Raw genomic sequence first — 25,986 nt, 5'->3', positions numbered from 1 at the left:
AGGAACACTGGTCAGTGTCAGCCTTACTGATGGACAGAAAACAAGTGTAGTTGCAGAAATCTGCTTGCAAAGTTGCTGGGAGACCTTAGAGCTCTCTACAAATATCTAGTCAGCAACACAGACTGTCATAAGGATGCGAAGGGGAAGAAACTCCCACTTTATCTGCATAATGAGAGATGTGGGTGAGTGAAAAACTAATTGCTGAGATTTTGACTTTCATCACATACAGCATGTATTTTAGACAAATTGGAGGAACAGCACCTCCGCTAATATAAATTATAGCACATCTCTAGGACAATATACATCAACAGACATTCCAGACCAGTTTTGTTTTGATATATCATGAAACCACATAATCATTCCGTTTATATGACTTCCTTAGCCCTTTTGTACTTCATCTCTTTTTCCTAGACAGACACAGCCGGGGAGAAGTCCTGTTCACGGTGACATTAAGCTGCCAAGAAAATGGATATTAGGATGGCAGAAAATGTCCTGATACTTTATAATGATGAGCACATGTGCTGCAGTATGATTATTGCAAGCTGCAAGATGGGCACTACTACTGTCATATATGCTGCAGATATTGGGATATTTTTAAAGGGATTTTATGACACAGTGAAACCAATTCAGTGCCTGGCAGTATCTCTGGCCCTGCCCTCCATAACCCATCTCAGCACAACCCTCCCCCAAACCCACAGTTGCACCCAGGAGGACAGTGGCCCTCTTGCCATCCTTCCAAGCAGACCGAGATTTGCCCACATTTCCCACACAGTGCTCTTTCTGGGGAAGCCTTTTTGCTTCTTCTAAGTGCAAGGAAATTTTGCGGTGTCTCAGACACCACTGTGAGCATCATTGGCAAAACGTGTGGATCCTCTAATGACAACCACTGCGTTTCACACTGACACAACCCTCTTCTCTGCTTCAAAATGCACTGCCTGGTCTAAAGGCTCTTAATTATTGGGTGGGAGTGGGAGAAAGTGTTTACACCTTTTCTCAGCATATTTGCTCTTTGCTGATGATGCCAAAGTCTTGACAAATTTCTAATGCATATCTGCCTGTAGAGAACACCACTGCCATTTCAAAGATGCACTCTCGCAAACAGCCTTGAATATATAAATTCACATACAAATCTTTTGCGTAGTGAGATTGATTTTCTTTTTCTTTCTGGCATTGCCAGGAAACTGAACTGAATTATCCTTGGATCAGAACATGCAGTTTGTCCCCATCACCAAACACCAAAGGGCAGGTCCTTCTGCTGAGCACAGACTTGAGCCTGTGGACGCCAGCTACCCTCAGCTCCTGCCACAGGGCTTACAAGGGGATATTCATAAGGTGAATGCTCCCAGTTGTACAGCACGGTGTGTTCCTCAAGCACTGGAAAGCAGGCCAGCCCTTTGATTTGCCTCCAGCCTCACAGAGGCTCCATTCAGGGAGCCAGTGATTAATTACTGTTTGCACACAGTTGTGCGCTGTCACTGCGGCTGCATGCTGCCTGCATCCCAAACGTGGGCAACAACCTAGCAGCAGAAAGGAATTAAGGCATGTAACACCACAGACTTCTCTGGTGGGAATGCTTTCTAATGAGATGCATTTTCCTACTAGAGACTATCACAGACCAGCTCCTTTTTTATTTCATTATCCTTGACATCCTTAGCCATTGAATAATCAGCTTCTTTGGGGGAAACACTTAATAGCTCTTCTCTTTGAAATGAAATACTCAAAACATGGTAACAGCACTCCAAAGAATGGAAATCAAAGCAGTGCATGGGAATTTGATACGCAGTGAATACTGTGTTATAAACTTATTTTACTTTGATGAGCTAATTTGGCTCCAAGAGGGGTCTGAGGGATAGCTTTTGTCCTGGTGAGAAGAGCATGAAGAGTGTAGGGAGGAGCATGTACCTTACATCCATAAAAATTGTTATATTTTCCCAGTGCAACTGCTGCTAGCCTAAAGATTCAGCTCATTCCCCCAGTTTTTACTGTACTAGTCCAGGGAGCTTTTGAAGGTTACAATATTATGTTTTTATAATAAGGCTGATTATGACAGAGCTTGATGGAGCAGTGAACTTTGTTACCCAAGGGCCAAAACAAGCATGCTGATAATGACCATACTGGTTAATAATGATTATGAAATAGCTTTAACATTCAGGACACAAATGTTGTTTTCTGATTGTCTGTGGAAACTACAAAACTATACTACAAATAGCTGCTCCTTAGGAATGCACCAGCAGAACTTTTTATCTTGGACCTCCTGAGATGCTTTCTAATTCAAAATAACAAGCTACTCCTCATAATGTCTTTTGGGATTGCTGTGAGTAATAATTTGGTCTTTGAGTAGTATCAACAGCTGTGCCATGACCAAAGAGATGCACACTTCTTTCCACAGCAAATAAATTCTATCTCTTTCTGCTTTTAAGCAAAAAACATCATTGTGTCTTGATCTCTAAGGTAAATTATGCTAGAATTCAAATGTACAAAACAAGTTGGTGGTGCCACAAGATTATCTGGGATATTAGCATGGCCAGAACTCAGAGACTTGATTCCACCACTGCTTCCCAGCACAACCCACTGGTGCCTTATTGCACAAACAGCAACACTGATTTAGGAGAAAACCCTCACCAGCTGAAACAAACCCACCCTCAGACCCTGGGGCAAGCACATGGAGACGTTTCCCTTGTTGTACCAGCTCACAATCTTATTCCTTCTGCTAGCACCCTCCAACATCACCCCAAACAGAAAATCCCTTTCTAAGCCATATTGCAAACACTGCAATTTGCTGAGACATCTCAGATAGCAACTGCCTTGTTACCAGCTGACACACTGCTGTACATCAGAATTCACAGAGGAGCTGGCACACTCTGTCTGCTTTCATTCAGGAGTGTATTGCTTATCCATCTCCCATGGGCACCAAGTGCAGGAAAACCCTTGCATGATGACTTCAAACAGAGATCTTCATCTTATCTCTGTTGGACCTGCTTCTGCTTCTACACTAAAGAACATTAGCTAGAGAAATGGAAAAGAAAAAAAAAGGAAAAAGGAGAAAAAAAGCTGAAAAACCCATGTCTCAATATTGCCAGAAAATGTGGCATGCTGCAACTCTTATTCGGGCAACTGTTTATCAAATTGCTTGATTATAAGTGAGTACACAATCTCTGGGAGCAAAATTAGAAGTTGCATCATAAAACAAGTCCCTGTATTTTGCCCAAATATACTTAGGGCAAGACAGACTACAAGATTAGCAATAATTTATGCATCATATATCTACCTGATACTGGCCTTTGTCACTTTGTGCTAAGTAAAAAAATGTCATCTTCTCACAGAAGGGTAAATCCTCTACCTTATCTTCTTCTTTAGAAATATATTTAATTTTTTAGTCTAGTTCTTTATACAGCTAAGTTATATCGCAGGTGAAGATAGCATAAATGTGGGGGGTTTTTTGAACACTTGAGTAAGCTGCACATTTCCAAAATTACATAATAATCATTTAGATGGTGGAACAACCCACAAGAAGTCAGGATCTTCCTATTTCAAGCAATTCCATAACAAACAGAGTTGAAGGGAAATAACAGCAATGTGGGCAGCGAGAATGCTTGACAGGTTCCTTTTATAAATCCACAAAGAGCTGACCAAAGGGATATCCCTGACAGGCTCAGCATATAAAGCCGTAAGAGGAATAAGGAACATGTTCAGAGTGGTGGTATTTGTCCTGCAAAGAAAGTCATCTGTGATGGAGCCATGTTTTCCTGGGAACACCTGCCTGCCTACCAAGTGTTGAATATATTCTTTGCTTTGCTTATACAGTTTCTGGTTTACTTATTAAACTGCCTCTATCTCAGCCCATGAGTTCCCTCACTTTTACCTGCTGGATTCTCAGCCCCATCCCACCATGGGAGTGAGTGGCTATGTGTGGCTCAGTCACCAGCTGGACCTAAAGCATGACAGCCAGTCTAAGATATCCTTTTGTCCTAGTAGTTTTCTGTCCAGTTCAGGATGGAGGAAAGCAATGAGTAAGGCTCATGACATTTGGCATAACTGGTCTGCAATTATGTCCCAGTCCAGTGAATTAAGTTGTCTATAAGTCACAATTTTTGCCTACTTACTATCACAGCCTTTTCAATTATTCATTTCAATAAAATAAATGGATTTCTGGGACCAATGGGCTCTAAAAAGAGGTAAGAAGGAACTAGAACTTTACTTATTTCTGTATTTGCAGGCTATGAGGGAGTAATGGGCAGAGAAGGGCAGAGGGTGGAGGGAATCTTTCTCAGTCTGCCTACTGCTAATAAGCACAGGGAGAGGCACTAGCTCATGGTGTATATCAAAATCTAAGTTAATACCCCTCATGGAGCAAAAGGAAGTGTGAAGAGGGAATCATGCCTTATGTGCATGGTCTTTTATTATGACTGTATCCTAGAAACACAATAAAGCAAAGACACACTTCATACACACGGTCCCCTAGTGCTTAACTAGTTGGCTATACAAACTGTGAGGTAGATTATCTGGTCTTCAGATGCACAAATGTTATCTTTTTTATTGTTTGCAAATGCAATGCAATTGTAGATATTATGGCAGATTATTGATAACTGCAGTTATAACTCATGGCTTCCATATTGCATCCACTGAAGTAACTGGCAAATTTCCCAATGATTTTAAAAGTAACAGATTTGCTGACCAGAAGCATTTCTTTCTAGGGAGACAAAAATATCTCAAGGATCTATGACCATATAAGACTGCACAAGACAATAAATGATCACCATAAATATTAGAAAACAGAATATTATTATCAATTAATCAAATTAATTATTCAGCCTGGAGTCAGTCTACATCACAGAGTTAATATCTACACCTCACTGGGCATCATTCTGCCAAGAAACTGTTTTGATATATTTTGGCTGTCATAACTGTTCAGCATTTGATATTAATACCTAAGACCTGTGAAAAGCCTCCTCACACTGGACTTTGACAGAGCAATTTTGGTGAAAGTGCTACATTGGTATGTGTTTGAACCCTCTGGCAGAACAGTAAACAGGAACTATTAAGTCACAAGGCTAAACTGCACTTACAGAAACTCTAAGAAACTGCATGGATACTTTGTTTATTTTCTCTGTAAGTAGTTCAAACAGTTTCTGTGCTTTTGTGCACTCATTTGCCCAAAAGGTATTTCATTAATTAGTAATCACATATGCCAAAAACCACATTTCTCAAGGAGATGGAACTTTATGACCTACTGGTCTGGAAAAAGACATTGCAGTAATACCTGCATATAGATGGCAGGTATATCACAGCCACTGCCAATAAGTATGGAAATACAGCCCATTTTCACAAAGGTAACTTGCAGCCTTTATACACTCAGTTTTGGAAAGCCGGTTCTCAGACCATCCTCACAAATCTGGTACTTTGTGCTGTTGGTATTCTCTCTGCTTACACAGGCCCAGGTTCCCCACGTGGGTGAGACCCCAAATGTCCCTTCCCACTGCTAGGAGGGGACACAGAGGGCAGAGACTGTTTCTGATTGATGTAAAGAGGTTTTGTGGAGCCAGCAGCAAAACAGCTCTGGGCTAGGGACATTCCTCTGCACACCCGTGAAATACCCATGCTGCTATAGAATCAAATTATGTTCCTCATATTCCTCATCTGTCTAAAGAGTTCTAACAAAGCCTCACCAAAAAACCACTTAAAAGAGTAGCATAGTTTTTGCCTCGTGAAAGTGGCCAAGACCATAAGTCAAAGTGGTATGACTGTAAACAGATTTAATGAAAGGGAAATAGATTGGTTTCTTTTTATGCAACCTTTTGTCCTTTTACCTTTAATGGCAAAATATAAGGATCAAAGTCAAGAATTATGATCTTTTTACTTATGGATAGCCTGGAATGACCCATCCAACTTATTTAATTGTTCATCACAGGTGCTATAAAGAACCTGTGTCTGTTTGCTTTACTTGGTGAAGCAAATTTTTTAAAAAGATAAAAAAAAAATCAGTGCTATGCAGGAATTTAAATTTATTTACCCTCTTGCAGAGATGGATCCCTCACAGTCAGAGATTTATTCCACTAGAATATATCAGAGTACTTAAGCTATAGAATTTGATGTTTAAAAATGAATAAATAGGCTATGCACAAGAAGAACAGCTTCAAATATTAAAGTTCTTGCTGAGAAAAATGTATTCTGTGCACCATAATGGATTCAGATGATTGCAGAATGGCACACTTTGCCTATAGCTTATTTTCTATATAGAGTACCTGTAATCTTAACAAAAGACAGATAGACAGACATCCAGAGATAGTTTAAAAGAGTAAACAGCTTTTGCACCCAGTAATCCTTCACACTGTGACTGCCTACACCTGGTTTTGACTCAATACACTGCTTTTACGTAAATTGAGGCTGGCTGGCAATATGAAATAACTGTGTGAAGATTTTCCACAAATATTAGCTTAAATATTTAAATTAAAGGCTTCCAGCTATTTTTGGTCTCTTCATAGCTTTCTCTTTAGGAAACAGATACATTCTGAACTCAAATTAACACAAGTGAAGGCAACAGCATAATAAAGTCAAGATTGCTCTAAAACCCATGTCAGGTTTGCACTGGCTTGCATCCCCTACATATGTTATCTAATTACCACCTAATGGTATTGAGTTAAGCTAAAATCCCAGCTCCCCTAATATTTAACTGACTGCCTTACACAAAAATTACAAAGGACTGTCTTCAGAGGGATTTTACTTTGAACTGGAATTAAAGAACATGTATTCTGTTTGGGTTTTGTTTTCTTTCAGTGAAAACAAGGTGGTTTTGTTCTTTTCTTATTAACAACTGAAGGACCAAGTTGTGTAAGATGCAGGAGAGATTTCAAAACAGAGCTCTTGGGTGCTGGTGGAAAACAAACCATGTGCCTGGTCCCTGCCAGCATGGTGGGGGTGGGAAGTACAGCCCTGTGGGTTTGTCCCCTTGGGAAGGCAAAATAGCCCCTCTGCTATCTCCGCCCCTGGCCAATCTCAGCAGCTGATTGCTTTACATCACCCTTGAACTACTGCTGTTTAATACCTTGGAACAGCATTGGATTGCTTGTTCTCAGCCTACAAACCCTTCAGAGATAAAAGAAAAACACCTCCCCCTTTGTTTCTTAATGAAGGCTATTTTCTGGTTGACAGCAGTTTTTGCAAATATGTACAAATTGCTTCAAAATTCATTGCTCTCTTCCACATACAACAATATGTGCCTACAGTTGCCACATTTTTTTCCTTTTTCCTGGAAGAAAAGCATTAAGCTCCAGTGTAGCAGGACTCCAAAGAAAACCTCCCTATAAATATATATTTACATTTAGCAATGGGCTTCATAATTTCTGAACTCACAGAGGCTGAAGTCTAAGAGCAGGAACAATTGTGAATTGATGTATCTTGACCCAAAAGTAATCCTGACACTAAGAAACCCCAGGTGGCAATCCCCAAACAATTCCTTGCCTGGCTGGTGCTGCTTACAGGGGGTGAAAAGAACACAGGTTGTCCACAGAGAAAAGCAGGAGTATGAGCTCTTAGCAGCTCCGGCTCTTGGGTCATAGCCCAATCTTCCCTTCTTTTGGTTGAGAAACATGCAGCTGACAAAAGATGTTGGTTTAGTTTTTTTCAAGGGCCAGGAAAAAAACATGCCAATGGTTCATGTTTTACTTAAAGCAGCAGTTGATACTTCACAAAGAAGATCTGTGCACTTTTCATTTCTGGTTCAGAGGATTTACATGCTCTTTTTAATGACCTGGGCCTTCAGCAGTGGGTAATGCTTCCCAGTCCCCAGCTTAGTGCTCATGCAAAATTGAAGCACTTTTGAGGCAGTTTAGAGCCTACAGATGAATCTCAATGTGCAGGCAAAAAGAAATAATGGTTTAGCACTTCACAAGATGAAGCAAAGGAAATTATGGAAAAACAACAACAACAAAAAGAAATCTATTGAACTTCAAACATCTGGGAAGCCAAATGAGAACATCTGAATTTTGAACAGCATGTTTACATTCCCTTGCATAGTGGGGGTGGGGGGGGGGTGGGTGGGGAGGGGGGGAAGGGAAATGAACAATAAATTGGTTTGTGTGTAAATTTATATCTAAAAATATACATCAAGCTGTTTATTTTACGGACTTAGAGACTTATATATGTTACAGATATAAAATATGTATCTGCACATGTATGTATGTGCCACACCCACTCTGCATGGCTTTGAGAAGCAGAGACGACATGAAAATGCCTTATTTCTGTGAACTTGATGCGATGACACAGTTCAGTGGCTGGTGCAGCTATTGTGGGAACAAGGACAGTCTCAATGTGACACAAGGGGTCACTCGGGAGCCTCCTCAGCAGTTGTTTTCCTACTTTTTTATTCTACAATGTGCAGGAACAGCAGGTTGGGGAAGAAGTTTAAGACTCCCATCATTTTTTGCCATTGTTCTGCATGCTGGGGATGGCATTTCACAGCTGACCTGGGTATCTTGAAAAAAAAAAAAAGAAAACTAAAAAGAAAAGAAGAAAAAGGCTAGCAGCTGCTTTCAAAGCAGCTTTGTCCACTGTGCTGTCAAGTGAAGTGACTTTCTCCAGACAGAGATGAAGCTCTGGGAATTTACTGTCTGCTCCCCCACCCAGCATGTTTTCAGAGTTGTGCCAGGGCAGCAGTCAAAACACCAGCTCCTGAACACCAGGAGGTTTTTCTTAGTTTGTAGTGAACAAAGGAATCATGGCAGGAAGGCATGCAGAAAGGCAGCCTGGTGGTCACAGAAGTCCTTTGGTGTGTACAGCTGGGTACAGCGCAGTTCATGATACTCGTCAGCTACAGGAGGGCACCAGGGATGTAAGCAAGTTCCTCTGCAGATCTGTGTGACTTTGACATGAAAAAAAGACCTTTTAAATTATGTAAGCAAATGCCTTCAAAGTATCCCTGTAGGTCTAAATGCCTCCTTTAACTCTTTTTTTTTCTAGGTACCCCCCCACTCTGAATTCCAATACTGGTTTCCACCTTAGTTGAAAACCAAAAGCACTCAACCTAACCTCCAAAGCAAACCTGATCTACTTCTAGGTACTGCTGTTCCTCAGGGCTGGCAGTCCTTACTTCTCCCAGAGGAGGGCACAACAACCAACCCTGGTGCAGCATCAGCCCTCATTACAAAAACATAGTTATACAAGTCACTGGGAACCCAAAAACTGCAACCAACCAACCAAGATCCTCTCAATCAAAACCTGGGAGCAAAAAATAGAAGAGGCTTCAAGGGCCTAAAGATATGTATTCAGGGAATAGTAGACACAGAAGTGTCTGACAAAAGACTCATTTTTTACTCTTACAATCAAAGTATGAAGGGGATGAGAAGTTACGAGGAATTGTGAAAGGCATTCCAACAAAACCTGAGAAAGAACTGTACGTAGCCTTGCAGGTGAATGGCAGCTCTGCTGGCACTTACCACATCATGCTGCTCATTTATGTACAAATTGGGAATGCATGGGGATGACAAAATGAATACAGGCAGTGAACCTGTAAAGGCAGCACAAAATTAGATCCTGTATGGGTCAGAGCTGCGTGTGACAGGCACCTCTCATTCCCTTCATAACATTAGCGATGATTTGGCACCCTACCTGCAGAGCAAAAAAAGCCTTGCTAAATCTGATCTATGTGCAAAGCTTTGCTCCATACAAATGCTTTTTTTTCCCTAAAAAAAAAAACCCCACCAAAAAACCCCACTATTAAAAAAAGTTTAAAAAGGAACAGATTTCTCCAATGTAGTTTTAAGGAACAGGAATTCTTCAGCTGATGATTTCTCTGCCTAACAACCTGATAGAGGAAAGCATAGAAGATACCACTCAGGTAACTGAAAAGCAAGTTCAGATAGACATCAAGGGAGTCTGCAAAACACTTAAATGTTTAGCACAGTCATTAAAACCCCAATGTCTCTAAAGAGTGTTAGACTACAGCCAGATCATCTGGCTGCATCAGACAATAACTTGTTTGCCTAGAAGTAAAAGTCAGGTATAATTTTGACTTTCCATTTCTGTGGGAACTCGGCGCACCTCTCCTGAGGGCCAGAGCTACCGAGAGAACCCTTGGGGAGCTCGGGAGCCTTGGGATGTTGCTAAAAGTACCTGGTGGCTCAACTTTGACCCTGCAAGAGATGTACCACATCTCTTGCAAGAGATGCATTCTTATATCCCCATCTCTTGCACATCTTGCAAGAGACGGGGATATAAGAATCACTGGTGTGTAAAGGATATAGAAATAGAACATTTATAGGTCAAAGTACAGTTTTTAAGATTTTGGTACAGGGGGGTTGGAAAAACAAGATGGAGGGAGTTAGGGCCTGCCACATGGTTCTTCCTCCTTCTTCTTGTCTTCCATTTTCTGTGTGACGTAGGTATTTTTGATAGGTTTATAGTAAAGGTACACTTAGTAATAAAAATGATAAGTATTGGAGACGAAAGATAAATATAGTTTACGTAGACTTTGTTATAAAAAGATGCGACCGCCCTGTGGGCAGTCAGAGTGCCTTTGGCTGCCTTGCTGGTCAGACCCTGGCTGGGCAGAAAGAAAATTTTTGTAGATAAGAAATAATAAACAACCTTGAAGACCGAACCTGAGAGTCCAGCCTTGTCTTTTGGAGCCTGGGAAGCGAGCCCATCTCACCCTTGTCTGGGCAGAGACAAATAACAGCCCGAGCCCGGACACATTTCCCTGAGTATTTCCAGGTATTATTGTGAAGGAACTACAGCTCTACTAATCCTACCCATTCTCATATTTAATTAACTGAAAAAAATACATTTATAGGATGCAAGTGTTCCTGCCAAGGTGCTACTGACTGCAGCACTTTTCTTTGACAGCACACAGGACCTTGGCTCTGCTCTTCTCTTCTGCCAGTACTGTATCCAAGAAACAGCTGTTTTCCATTTAGGCCTGTGGGTGCAGGATGGAGACTGGGCTTTGGGAATCACTTCCAAATCAAGCCCACACTTATGAGCCTTTCAGGCATCAGACCACCCTCGCCACAGGGGCTGCAGGTCCCACACAAAGGGCTCAAAAGGAGCTGGGGGACATGGATGGGAATAGGAAGTGCTGCTGTGCAAAGTTGTGGCTAGTCTGAAACTGTGCTGGGTACACTGATGTCAGAAGACATCTCTTGGGGAATTAATGGGATTATGAGTGTGTAACAAAGGGTTTAATGAAGGAAAAACTTAGAGGAGAGAAGATACAGGATGGAAATATTCAGGGGAGTGTCCTCAAATGCTTTAAATGAATGTAAGAGGCATCCATGTTCCTCTTCTAATTATTTTAAATAACTTTATTTCCTGTCTCGGATTTGTTTTTCTAGAAGCCCACAGGAAACCTCCAGGACAATTAGGCAAACAGCTGCAGATAGGAAGTTAATGCTGCAATAAGAAATAAATATCCTAAAGCTTTTATCTTTTGGTCCCAAAGCACTTTGCAGAGATAAATCACAGAGACACTGAGTGATTTGCACAGATACATGGTGAATATACAGAAAATCTGGAATGGGCAAATGACCCTTCCCATGGGCCCATCATTACTCAGAGGAGGAGCATGAGAGGGATTAACCTGCAGGAGGAGTAGCTCCCCCTGGGCCCCCTGTTAGCATGCCTGAGTACCCTGAAGGACAGAGCAAGGCTGGGAGAGCCTGCTCCAGTCAGCTTAGAAACAGGAGGGCAGAGGGTTTGTGATGTCCACTGCTGCTGCCTGCAAAGGAGGCTGGGCACACAGGGGAAAAGCTGCTGGAAAGGACAGCAGTAGCAGAAGGACAGGCAGGTCTCAATGGCTATGAACACAAAAAAAAGATGTCTTGGTCTAAGAGCTGAAGCAGCCTTCCACAAAGGCTTAGAGGGACAAAGCCCCTACATATAACAATTTGATTAAATAAGAAATTATTGATATGTTAATGCACATACTGTAAGTGAATCATAGACTCAGTTGAGTTTAACTCAAAAATCCTCAAGTCTTTTGCAGGCCTCTAAACAAAAAGAGAATCTTCCTGGACATAGGGGGAGTCTTGTTATTACCTATGAGATTTGCTGCCAGAAGCAAATATCTGGTCCAGGGGTCTTATTCTGCTTACAAAAGTTTATTTCCCTTCTTCAGGTATGTCCTGACCTCAGCAATTTCTTCACTCACTTCAACACAAACCCCCGCTATTTTAAATGCGTATCCTAGAAAGTTGTGGTTCTCTGCCTCTCTGTGTGTTTCTTCTGAAGCTTCCAAATTCGCCATTTTTTCGGTCCAAATATACTAATTGCTCAAGATAAAAGTGCAAACTTTGTTTGCTTGAAAACACTGTCTGCAGCAGCTTTGTTGTTGGGTATTCCCTTGATCTGGGTGAGTGGAAAACACGTTCCCAGCAGCTGATTTCGAAGATGCAACCTTTGAGAAGAGAGAACTTCTCTTGCAGCGCTCATGGGCACAGGCTCTACCCCAGGAGAGCTGACTGTCAGGCCACAGGGAGTGACAGGCAGAAAGAAGATAGCCCAAGTGAAAGCAAAAAATATCTTCAACTTAAATTTCAAGTAGGAAAAACCCCCATGGGTTTCTTGATATGTTTTATGGAAGTAAAGAGCCTGTATTTCCCCAGAGAGTTCCAGTTCTTTGGAGAAACTGAGTTATGTGCTTCTTTCTGCACTACCTGCAGCCTTTCAGACCATACATACATTAGCATGTTTCACTTGGAGAAACCTTCCAAAGAGGGAACAGACTTCAAATCATGAAATAAAACAGACTGTAGTATCAATTCTAACCCACATCTCAAAACTATTAACAGGAGTATTTGGGAAGAGATACTCTGACACATTTTTAAATTTCCTTGAAATGAGCTGGATTAGGGCAGAGTATTGAAGGAGCAGAGCTAAAAATTGGCAATATGTTGCTGAGAAATAATTATTTTGTATATGGTTGCTTGATATCTGTAATGGATTTGATCCAATGATAAACGGAAAATAAAATGACTTCTGACAATGGTGGAATGAAAGCAATTCTTATTTATGATGTGTGCCTACCCTTACTAACATAACCCCAAAGGTATTCTACCCCAGAGAATCAAAATATTGCAGGCTAAGTCTAACTGCAGAATTCAGCACCACTTGCTATTTATTTAGTGAAGTGAATAGGGACACTGGCCACATTTGCTCAGAAAAATAGCTTTTTCCTTATCCTTTGGATTCTTCAGAAATATAGAAAATTAGGAGGCTACAGCACGTTAAGATGCAAAAAGAGATTAAGTAAAAAAGATGTGCAGAGAAAGAAAATAACTGTAAGGAAAGGAAGATCTGGAGGTAAAAGAAATGAGTAAAACATTATCCTTCCATATCTCTCCCTGAGCTCTGCTAACTTGGGGACTGGGGGCACTGGAGTTTTGTATTTGGACTGCCAAATTAAGTTCTTCAACACTTATTCAAAGGCATGCAATACTAAGAAATAATGGCTTTTCTTTTTTTTATAAAAAATACTAAGATAGATGAATGCAACTTCTCAAAATGAGAGGCTGTATGATGACCTTTGCTGTATAGTCAGAAGTTCCAGCTTAAACAATGACTTTTGCCATCAGCACAATGTAGCCTTCTAATATGTGGTGTGACAAACACCAAAATAAATGGCTTTCATGAGATGTACACACAGAGGGGAAGATGAAGCAACAGAGCATTTTGTGCTGGAAGTGGTTTTCCTGCCTCTCTACATGGTGCCAGAAAAGCACAGTGACTATGAAGGCTTCCCCACTGCTGTCTTGGCTGCAGGATCTTGTAAGAGCTGTTTTAAAGGCAAAAGGGCAGATGTCAATCCTTGATCTTTCTGTTGAGAGGGTGATCTATTGAAGACTTGGATAGCTAGGTATCTACTCCCTCAAAAGGCTGCTAAACCCATGGCTTAAGTTAACAAACTCTTATTTGCCAGATCAATGCTGACCTTGCGTCAAAAGCTTGGTCGCCTTTCATTGGATCTGCAGTCATCCAAAAATACTTTACTAATTGGAAAAGGTAGTGGTGTGAGGTAAGCGTTGGAATTTCAGTGGTGGCTGTGTAAAGGAACTGAAAAAAAGGAAGTCAGCTTTCTCTCTGAAAAGAAGTTCATATTTGTCCACTCCACATGCAGTTTGATAAACTCTCTTAATCAGAAAAAAGGAGGGGGTCATCAGCAAAGTCTCCAAGACCTCCTCTCCCTCTGCATCCCAGGAAAAGAAGACAGACTGTGTAGGCAAACAATAATGCTGGGTGAATTGCCCAATATGTCTATTTAATTAGCACTTAAAGCATCACAAATGTTTTCTCCTTGCTTGAAGGAGAGAGAAGAACGTGTCTCTGGCATTGCAGAGGGCAAGAGAGGGTTTACAGACCATTTCACCTTAATAGTCACAGAGAAAATATTACAATGTATATCCAAACTAGAAAGACAAAAAAAGGCTCCAGATTTTTTTCTGCCTTTCTCTTGTACATCACTGGGATGTGGGGTTTGATATAGCAGCATTTCATCCCTCTGGAAAAATGAAAGAGGTGAAAGACCCTGATTTTCTATATGTTCACAATTCTCCCACCACTGCAGAACTGGTCTGTGTGTCTTGGAAAATATTTCTCCATAAAAGCACACCTGCAAAATTAAAATCACAGAATCACAGTATAGTGTGGGTTCGAAGGGAGCTTTAAGGCCATCTACTCAAATGCCCTACAATGAGCAGGGATATCTTCAACCAAATCAGGTTGCTCAGAGTCCCATCCAGCCCAGGCATGAATGTTTCCAGGGATGAGGCATCCTTCACCTCTCTGAACAACCTGGTGCAGTGTTTTTCCATCCTCATTGCAAAAAAATATTTTCCATAGTCATTTTCAGAGGCACAGTAATTTGTAAAATGTGCACAAACTGCTCTAACAATTATTGATACTATTGAACTTCCTGCCCTGTAACAATGGAATTTTCTTGCCCCCAAATGCATCAGTTCCAGAGGGTTCCTTTTATTTTTGTTGCTGTTATCTTTTATGACAGTCCGCCATAAAACCAAATGTGTTCCCTCAAAAGAACTCTCATCTCTGTTTTTTAAAACAAGTGTTCTTTTTTTTCTTTTTTCTGCATTAATGGGAAAATATTCCAGAGACATAAAGGCATAAAAAAGACAATGCCCTGCCCTGTATTTCTAATACATAGGAAATGAAAGAGTCAAAGATGTACACTAGACATTTCCAAAGCACCATTTGATTTCTTTATGAAAACACTCAGCTTTTTCCATAAAGAAGAAAAATTCCAGTGATTCTGAGGATTTAAAAACAGAATGCAATGATCTTCTGTGTGAAGCCTCAGGTTTCTCAGACTCAATCAGTATAAAATATTTTGCAAGGCTCTCTCTTCAGGCTAATTTAATTAAATAAAGTGGTACCAGAACACCCTGCCACTATTATGGTTCTCATCCTGTCCAACCAGAAGGCTACAACTCCCACAGAGTTCCCAAGCATGTTCTTTGCAGCAATGCTTTACACGCTGTTTAAAAAAACCCCACAGTGCAAAGTATATATAACTATTACTCTCATTTTGTACCTTTTCTCCTTCACAAAGAAAAAATATACAGAAAAAATTATATGAATATTAATTTTCCTCTCTTAAAAATTAATGCATATAACATTTCTATCTAGCAGATCTCTTCAAGGACAGCTTGGCTGCACTCTAATTCCATCTTGCGTACCATTGCTATTGCTGTGCTGTTTCCTCTGGTCTTCTCAATGACACAAACAAATTTGCCTTATAAGAAGAGTTAATCATCTCTACATAGATTTCATCCCTGGGCACAGGTTCAAAGTCCATGAACATATAATCTTTTGCAAATCAAAACCTATTTCTCTCTTTCATGCATCATTTACAATCCCAAGGTGATGTACTGCTAGCATCACACCTGTATTTTAGTTCACTGTCTTCCTGATTACTCATCCTTTAGAAAAGAAAGCACAAGTGACCTTTACTCTTTTCCTCTCATATTTTATTGTCCGTTTGCCTTGTTTTTCTTTGCTTTGCTTGTCTACCTAAAGAATTGAAAGCCTGGTTCAAACCCAGCTGCAGAATATCTTCCTCCTTAGGAGGAGTAAAATACCAGGAAAGAAGGAAGCACACAGTTTTCAGTTGTTGGGATTACACAACTGACCGTGCAGAAACACTGTGTGTGTGAGATGCCTTAGAGCCCCAGGTCACCCATGGGAAGTCTAGACCTAATCTGGTTTGTGGACAGTTTCTCCTGCCTCTCTAACCATAAGTCAGGAGGGAGCATCAGCAGCATGTAGGTTTGGACCTAGAGGGATCCTTACATCCTCCTCTGGGCAGCTCAGTCATTACTTCTGTGCCCTAGGTTACAACTGCACTAGATAGTCAAAAATAGCAATAGAAACCAAAGCAGTCTCAAAAGTGATAGAGTCCAAGGGCTTTGCCAGCCTGACTGGTGCAAGCTGCCAAGCTGATATCTCCTTCTTCGGGTGCTGGAATGAATCCTCACTGTCTCCTGCAATTTTTTTCTGCAGCTTAATCTGCAGTGAATATTACTTCCATTGCTTTAAAGAAAATACTATTTAACCACAACCTTAATTAAATTCTTTACCCATTTCTATACCACATGTGTACTACGAGCCCTAGGTTCCAAATCTGCCTACAGGAAGGTGCACGAACACTGCAGCTGTGACATGCATTAACCAATATTCTGGCAACAACCAGGCTGACTGACAAATTTGGATTTTGATGACAGTTTCATTTTAAAAAGCTATTAGTGTGACTAAGTTTGTGGCTCTTGTGTGAATAATCTGACGTGCACAGCTTCTGACACCCTCTTCCCTCCACTGAACTCCAGTAGATGATATTAATCTTTAATTGAAAATGGCTCCCATTTGCATATAATTGCTGGTTTTTATTATGCAAAATATTTGTCCCCTGAAATATTTTGATGCTTCTCTTTTAAAGCTTTGCCTTTTACACTTGTAGAATTCAATTACCTTTATAGCATCACCAAGTTTTCCCACAATGGGATTTTTGAGAAAAAAGAATGAATGTTTCACCTGTAGTGAAAAACATTCATGTTTCTAAATGGTGATGTTAATGAAAACCTAAAGAATGCACGCAGTCATAGTTGTCCTTCTGTTTGCCTATTTTCATTCCCTTGGGCTCCCATGGAATGAAAAACCCTGAAGATGTATTAAGCAACATGATTTATTTTTTTTCATGTGTTTCTCCTGCAGTCAACTTGTGGAAAAGCCAATTTTTACAAATGAATACACAGGCCCCAAGTCTAATACAGACATTTTTTTTTTACAGCCTTTCTTCCTACACCAACCTTCCCTTTTTCAAGTGAGTACCAAGAAAAGCTTATGCTTTTGATCTCTGTGCAAATAAATGAGCTGAAACAAATAAAACCTGGTTCACAAGAGACTTCCAAGACATCTGGTGGAGTTATTTTTCTAAGTAATTAGACCAAGTGGTGGTGCAATTCCCAAATGGAAAGTACCTTCTTGCTTGGTATCCAGTTATTTCTCAGGGCCATCAAAACAGCAGTAAGTCCTGCTTCTCTCCTTGCCTGTGTCTCAGACTCTATCGATTACCAGTCTTCCCAAACACTGCTTTATTACTCAAGTTTTTAACCCTCCCCCCCACTTCTTTTTTTTTTTTTTTTTTGTGCTATGAGGATCCTGTTTTACTTCCATGAATGTCAGAGGGATTTCTGGTATTGACTGAGGAAGGATGCTAAGATGCTGTAGTTCTCCTTCTTACAGGCTCTACAGAGCAGGCAGAGCAGTGCAATGAATAACAGCAAGGTGCTTGCTCTGGATCAATAGCGCTCTAAAGTGTGCCCAGGTGTGCTTCCTCCTTCTTTCTTGCTGAAAACTGATTAAATTTCTCCTTTTTTTCCTCATATCTCCCCAAGAAAACATCATTCTAGTAACAACCCAATCGCTCCTTGACACTTTGGGGAGAATGTGCTTCTCAGTCTGTGACAATATCACAGGGCAACCACTGTGAATTTGTGACACTGGGGAAGTGAACTGGGAGTAGACCTGTCTGAAGAAAGGAATTTCATTTTGTTTGTGCATGGTTCTCCTGGTTTTCTGGTTTCAGAATTGGTCAGGGTGCTCTACACTCCTGTTCCACCAGCTGACTTGGATGCAGGCACCACCCCTGCGCTATGACAGGAACGTTGTAATGCCAGATCTGGAATTCCCAGCTGTAACAGGAGTAAAGAAAAGCAGCTGCCATATGAAACAGCTCAGATTACAACACCGGGCTACTTATTAATGGTGTTCATTCTCATCCCTTCACAACATGACACAAACTCACCAGAGGTTTCATCTACTCTCTCGTCCACCACATGGTCCTTCTGATGAACCCACTCACTGTTGCACTTAAAATAGATTTGTGTGGCTGGGCTTGCTTTGCAGTACAGATTCACGGGCTTGTTCTTCACGATGTAAGCCTCTTCAGGTTCAATGAGGAAATGGGGCAATGGCTCGGGAGGATCAGATGGAAAAGTTTCTGGAAGCTCATGAAAAAAGTCATCATCTGTAAAGGAAAAATGAAAGAAACAAAATTCAGCTGGGAGACACTTGCAAAAACTTCATGAAAACTAAGACAGGTGCATACTTTTTGAATAAAATGTTATCTTTGGAGCATTTCTAAACTGAGGCTTAGATGCATTGCTGTTTCCAGACTGGAAGAAACTGTTCTTTACATCCTAACATTCTTTCCTCTCCATGATATGAAAGGGTTGTGCACATTCACAGTCTGGGATCAGTCCTTTGTTACCATCATTGGCAATACCAGCAATAAAGCTTTGTGCTAGTGCTTGGTAGATTTGCCTGCAAAACCATAAAGAGAAATAATAGAAACTTTCAGAGGCTTCAAGGCCACATTTTCAATAGTGACTTATCACACTGCATAATCAGGTGTGTGCAATAGCTACTGCCAGCTGAGGCTGGTCTAAATAGGGAACAGTACCTTTTGTTTCAGATGAGCGATTTGAAATCTGCTGAGGGCAAAAGTCTAAATGCAAGTCCAGTCTGCACCTCTTTGTTCATACACTGACTCTCCTGCTAAGACTGTTAATGAAGGTGCCAAGCTATGCTTTATTTACTCTGTCAGTAGAACCTTGGTCTTGCTATGGAGAGGGTGTGGGAACTGGGGCATGGGGCAGGGAACCTGTGAAATGGTGACATTTTGGGCAAACACGGACACATGCTATTGACATAAGGAATCTCAGCACCTCTCTGGTGCTGCTGGTAAAGATTTAAGTCAATGAAAGTAGTCTGGAGAAGGAGCAAAAGAATCCTCTAGGAGGCAAGACTGAAAACACCAAACGTGCATACTTCCCTTTCTCCCTCCCTCTTCACAAATCCTCTTTTACAACCCCTCTGCCCCTTTGTGCAGAGGAAGTCTTCCACATCAGAAAGTACCAATTCAGCAGAGACTAACCCTCTCCCCATCTTGCTCCCCACCTGCCATCACAGCACAGGAACATCCAAGAGGCTCTGAGCAGCAAAGTGGTGGGGAGCACCAACTCCTGACAGACCCACCAGTGGCGAGCTGGCAGCCCTGAAGGCCTCTCTCAATCTCACAGTTATCACTATACCTTGTGATGGATGCTGATACTGATCAATAAAACTCCATGGAAGATGCAGCTGAAAATCCTGACTGGCTGTCTCCTCCCTGCCAGTCTTCATGAAGATGAAATGTCAGATGGCTCCCTCCCCAAACCTGAAACCTCCCTGTTCAGGCCCTGTCCAGAATTACAAGGGGCATGACTTTCCTTCCAGATACTGCTTTTCAGAAGGACAAGAAGGAACAGGGACAGATGAAGGACAGAGGGAAAGAAGGCAACATGGTACCTGTCCATGCAGCTGTATGAAGGTAAACTGCATGTCTTTATCACTGATGGGAATACCTTACAGAGAAACCATTTTGTGAACCTCCTAAATTGTTTATGAAGAGAACATATGTTCACCATTTTTTTTCTTTTTTATTTCCCACTGCCCTTCATATTAATTTAAAAATACTCCTGTCCTTCTTAGTGTCTCATTTTATAAGGTATATTAGGCCTGACTCACTACTGCATCACTCCTGAGAGTTAATAGAAGTGAACTGGTTCAAAGATAGAAAGAAGGGCCGATAAATAAGGCCTGACATTTTTCTAGCAAAGGGAAAATCTGTGACACACTATAACACTTCCATTTCCATCTCCAATTAATCATTTCCAGATACTCAAATTAAATTTAATTTTTTATCACTTTCCCATGCTTCCTTTATTTCTGCAGTTTCCTTTTCACTCTGACCACACCAGCCTCCTTCCTCTGCAATCCTATTTCCTCTCCTCATTAGGGATTTCTTCCTTGCTCCACTTTACTCCCTGTTTTTTTCCAAAAAGAAAGACGAGTTACAGTAAGCTAATGGGAGTCCTCATTTGGTTTCATGACAATGAAACATGTCTGAACTGAATCAAGAGGCTTTTTGGCATTCCTCATCCCCTTCCATGCACATCTCCCCTCTTCCCCTCTCCCACATGCAGCTCCATAGACATCCACGACACAGAAACATTAGAGATGAATCATTTCCCCTGAATTGCCACAGGACGTATCTTTTTCTTCTGGTCATTTAATTGCAAATCAGCAAGCAGACAGATGGAAACTAACAAAGCACACATATGTTTTATAATTAAACAAGTATTGCTTCACTAATTTCTGGTGACTGGAAGAACAAATGTATTTATTTTCACCACTAAATTTCTGTGCGTTATCAAAGGCAATAATTACAATGCCTGACCAATTAACTGCACCTCATCAAAGATAACTAGAAAGTCTAAAAGGAGGGATCAGAAAGCTGCAGAAAAGAAAAAAAAAAAAAAGGAGGTTTTCAAAATTATTTTTTAAACAGCCTGGAAATGGGTGTGGGTTTGGGCTTTTTCTCCTCAAGGTAACTGCTTATAAAGTTTAGGTATTATTTGTATGTATTCAAAGTACTGCCCAATAAATTATGATCTAGTCTCACTTTTTGATTGCGGTGATAGCTGCTTCTCTCCACCAACCTGGCATCCCAGAGTCAGATACAACAAGCCTGTTTTCTTGCTGCCTTCTTGCTATGATTCCTCCTTACTCCTCTTGAACGACAATAAGCTCGGCATTATTTTTCCACACTCTCTCATTTCTATCAAGAGGCATCTGAACCACTCTTAAATGTTAGGGATATAGATGGAAACCATTCACAAACTGTCACACAAATAGTGCTCAAAGGCTGCCTCGTCCCTGGAAACTGGCATTTAAAACCATCACTTTCAGAAAGAATTTAAGATAGTAGCTAAGAAAAATTTTTTTTTTCTTTTTAAACTTGAGAATGCTCATTCAATCCCTGCCCTCATACTGCTGCTGTTAATAGCAACAATGGTGTTTTTTTATAGAGCAGTTTCTCAAGAGGAACATATAGAATATCACCATGACTGCGTTTGGCAGAAAAAGCAGCAATCCCACTGTAAAGCTAGTCTGCCTCCATTAGCACTGAAGGACCCTTGCTCCTGCTTTTCACTGCTGAAAGGCACCAGGTGGCCTAATCCACCTGTGGGAACCACGGTGGGAAGTCACCTGGTGTTTCCTGCATCCCCCAAAGAGATGGGGTTGGGTGCTGCAGGGAGGCAAAGCACCGCTCCCCTCTCACCCAGGCGCGCCAGCTGAAGTGGCAGGATGGTGATTTACGGGTAGAGAGGGTGTGCAGCCCCAGTTCCCCTGTGCCAGGCTGTGACACTTGCTTCTCAGGATGAGAATCTTTTGAGGAAGAAGAACCTTAAATCCCCTCACGATGGCTTGCACATCACACCAGGCACTGTTGTGTCAGAGCCTTGGACAGTCAGCCAACCAAGCTGCTGATCTGGGACAGGGTTTTTAACCATCCACCTTAACACACATCTTGGAGCCAAGTCTTGCATTTAATTTTCTGAATTACAGCCATATGCTGTCGTGCTTTCACTGTAATTCTTGCAGCAACATGCAAGCATAATTATAACGTTACTGTAATTATATAGCAAAATATTCCTAAAAATCTGACAGAAAATGCCAATATAGGACATTAGACTGTGTTGGGATTTTTTGCAGTTCTCTAGAGAACAAGACCTCGTAGCACCAGAGCAATCTAATGAACCTGTGCTTTCATGAGGACACAGTTTCTAACAAATGAATAAAATAAACACTTCCATCAGTTTCTCCTGACCAGCTCTTCTTAAACACAGGTCATTCCTGTGAGTCAAACTCTGACTTAGATTTTTCAGAGATTATTTTGTTATCATTGTCTGGCCTGTTGAGCCAATTTCTATAGTTTGGATGGGGATTACCTCTCATGGTGTGCTCCATTGCTGCACGAGGGGATAAATCTTGCCTGAGACTTTGATCTGCATCTTCCTGATGGTTATTGCCGGTTATTTAAAATGCTCATCTCCCAATGGTGCAACAAAGCAGCAAACTTTGTAACTCTCTTATTAAACTCTCCTAAATAGCTAGACATTTTTTTCTTTTGTCTGGAGGAAAAAAGCTAATTAAACCATTTGGGAGTGATCTGGAAGTGTAGATACAAACAAACACTAAAAATTCACATACTTGATTTCCAATCATTATGCCAATGTCATGTGCAGCAAGTTCCCCTCACAACTTTGATCAAACACAAACACAAGACACACATTGTTCTCCCCTGTTGCAACAAATCCCCTTCTGTGCTCAGTAACTTTGAGCTGCAAGTTTACTTCTGCAGTATGTCACATTCATCTTTATTTTCACATAATAAAGTGTACAGCCCATCTGTTGTTATTGACTGATTTATATTAGCAAGACAAAAGACCTGATTAATGGTACTGCTAAACTGGTTCCAGTCATGCAATTCATTCATATTAAGAAAATATATTTTTAAAAGCCACTTTAATCTATAAACTTAATTTGGAATTTTTATTTTAGTTGCTGGCCCAAATTCAGATACACTTTTATTTGCCTTCTGTAGTTTCTGACCACCATGTTTTTTAAAAGCCAAGACAAAGTCAAATCTATAGGAACAGGGGAAATGCCACTGAAATCAGCATTGATACAATCTGGCATGGGCTGTCACATATAGGAATTTTAGCTTTCTTTTAAGGTAAAACAAATGTTTGCCTAAGTCAGGAACCTTTTGATGTTAGGAAAGGTCTTTACTCTTTTCATGCATTTGCCTGCAAAACTGTACATATTATAGCTCTCCATGCATAACACGTGAAAAGAGAGATTTAATGGTATATTTCCCCTTTTATGGATTAGTATCCCTGCTCTAATCTGTGGCAGGAAAATATTGTGCTCCATACACCAATCTATTCATCTCTAGATCACTAGTTTTATTACTATATACGAAGCTTTAATTCTCATCAGCCCAGCATATAACTCAGTATATATCTGAACTGCGAGACTTGAGCTATTATTGCTTAGATGATAATATATTGGACCATTATCTCTTCATGCGAGACCTGAAGCAAATTCTTCTCAAATGGAATTTACTTCAGAATGATTCAAGAGCAATTTAAAATGAATGGCTGCAAAGTTAATTCTATTTGCATTTGGATGCCCATCACTCGGCAAGACCATTCCCCGAGCGTTGCAAGAAAGGCAGCTGGAGTTTACTGTATGGATGGCGTTTCTGTTCAGGTTTTAATGTTATGATTAAAAAGCTTTCTAGAGCAACAAGTACTGTTTACTGTGAAATAAACAGCAGGTGCTAGCTCAGCCAGACGGCTTATCAGGATGGAGGCAAGGGTTTGGATTACAGTGCACACTCTTTCCGGAAGGGAAAATTGCTCGGCTGGAAGTCCCTTTAGTCACAGGGTTTTCTATCCTCCTAGGAAGGGCATGCAGTGCCACCAAATGGGAAGCAAAAAAACCTGTATGCCATAGAGCCTGCCTTCACCTTAGAGGCCCAAACCACCACAGAGCTATGAATCCAATATGAGTCCAAGCTGAATAAAAGTTGGCAGAAAACGGGTCTTATTTCTAAGAATCACTAATGAACAGTTTCCATACCAAAAAGGCCCTCTCAACCCTGCCTCGGCCTTGGAGACCACGTAGGGACAGAGAATGGGCACAGCAAAGTGTAGCCTGTGCCCTGATAGAGAAAGCACATTTTCCTGCCTTGACCTGGGGAGAAGGAGAGTGGCTTTCTCAGCACTTACCCTCTGTCAGCCCTACCTCTGGCTGATTGCAAGGTGAGCATGCAATAAAGCAATCACTCCTTATTCTTCAGCACCTCAGAAGGGGAAGGTATCCTCAAAAAGCCCAGAAAGTCTGCAATTTTGCAACAGCAAAATATTTGGCCAACCTTGGGGGCTGGCATCTGCTTGGTTGCAGCTGAATTCACTGGCAGGCCTTTATGTGCCAGAAGATGAGGCTTGGTTTTGTGGCAGCCCACAAACCAGATCCTTGCTGAACTTTGCTGGACCCTCCTGGGAGCAAGGTCAAGGGAATTTCTGACTCAGATTTACTGAGCACCCACAAAATTAAATGCTCTTTTCATCAGGGAAGGCAGAGCGCAGGCACAGTCTGGGAAAAGTGACAGAGAAATCGATAGGGCATGCAATGCTCATCTTTTTTGGGTGACTTCAGTCCAGAAACAGAATAAATAAAGACCACATAGAAGAATGAACTTTCCCTGCACCTGCAGCAGCTTATTGAAGACTCTCCTAGCACATCTCAGCTTAACAACACATCCCCAGGAGATCAAACCCAAGCTTTGCTTGTACTTAACAAAGAACGTATGCACTGAGCGGCTACATATCCGTCAGGAGGCTGCTGGGCAAAAGTCTCCCTCTCAAACACAGGAACATGAAAGAAAAGGCAAACACATCCTTTCCTGTCTTTCTGTACACCCCTAGAAAAAAAAAAAGGAACTTTCACAGCAGCACAGGAATCAATACTTGATCCATGGTCAACCAAAGTCACAACCTGAAGCCCTTTAAAAAGACCCAGACAATGGGCATCTCAGACACAGGAAATTCTGGATTATTGGCTCAGCTTAAGAGCCCAGGAAGGAGGTTTCTGATATTTGTCTCAGTCCTACCATACAGACCATCCTAAATAAAGAAGCCATACCTAGAACAGTAATTGTGCTTGTTATGCCACCATACTCTGGCTAGCCTTTCTCAGGAAGCTGTGAGGAGCTGAAGGGGAGAAGAAGACACCATGCTTTCCCTTTTAACAGCATTGCACAGTCTGCCATTACACTGGGGGACTGCTAAGGGCGGGAGCTGCAGCTCAAGAGCAGGGAGGTTTCACAGCCAAAGAAGCCAACTGAGTGGCTGCTGGTGCTCCCACCCAGCAGCCCTGTGTGGAGTGGAGCCCTCTCCTCTTGTCACTTCTCTCTGTGCTCCTATTTTATGTGAATGCTGCATGCCCAAATATAGAGCTGAGGGCCAAGGAAGATGAAAGGATATATGGTTATCACCCAGCCACAGACCATGTGGACACTGTGTAACCATGTTGCCTACAGCAACCAGCTGTGTTCTCCATCTCCCCTGCTCTGATAGTGCCATCTCCTTCTCTAAGCCCAGTGCCTGGAGTACATCTTGCCTGGCTTACCCTGGCAAACTGCACTGCTGTTAATCAACAGCTAATTCCAGTGGAGTCAGATTTGCATCAGAATAAGGAAAAGGAGAATCACACCTAGATGAGGAAAACACTGTACCACCTGTATAAAGAGTTTTGCAAGTTATATCTTACCACTGGAGAAAAGGCACCTTGCCCCAGTTTAATTCAAAATTAATTCATCATTATGATTAAAGTTTCTGCTTCTCTTGAAACTTTCACATCAACCAGAAGAGAAGAACATTGAAAACAGAACTGTCAGTGCTCTGTCACAGAGGGAATTTTTTTATACATCCCACTGCTAATTCAAGACAATACCTGCAGGTATATATGTAGACATGACATTTAAGGTTCTGTATCCAGAATATTACCATTGCCCTGAGACAAGTTCTG

At 41.3% G+C, this 25,986-nt stretch overlaps 1 protein-coding gene across 2 annotated transcripts in view; it reads right to left on the bottom strand.

Moving 5' to 3' along the window:
* The window catches only part of UNC5C (unc-5 netrin receptor C), a gene marked incomplete at both ends in the record, with an annotated part of 243,045 nt that overhangs the window by 69,724 nt on the left and 147,335 nt on the right, over positions 1–25,986 (bottom strand). For both annotated transcript variants that reach the window (XM_084205156.1, XM_084205157.1), the window contains one exon: positions 18,308–18,529. In XM_084205156.1, coding sequence (XP_084061282.1) covers positions 18,308–18,529 — 222 coding nt within the window. The remainder of the gene's footprint in view (positions 1–18,307; positions 18,530–25,986) is intronic.

The sequence above is a fragment of the Fringilla coelebs genome (genome assembly GCF_963513975.1).
Source record: "Fringilla coelebs genome assembly, chromosome: 4".
NCBI classification, from domain to species: domain Eukaryota; kingdom Metazoa; phylum Chordata; class Aves; order Passeriformes; family Fringillidae; genus Fringilla; species Fringilla coelebs.
The sequence above is the reverse complement of the archived record's forward strand: the minus strand, read 5'-3'. Positions and strand labels throughout refer to the sequence as shown.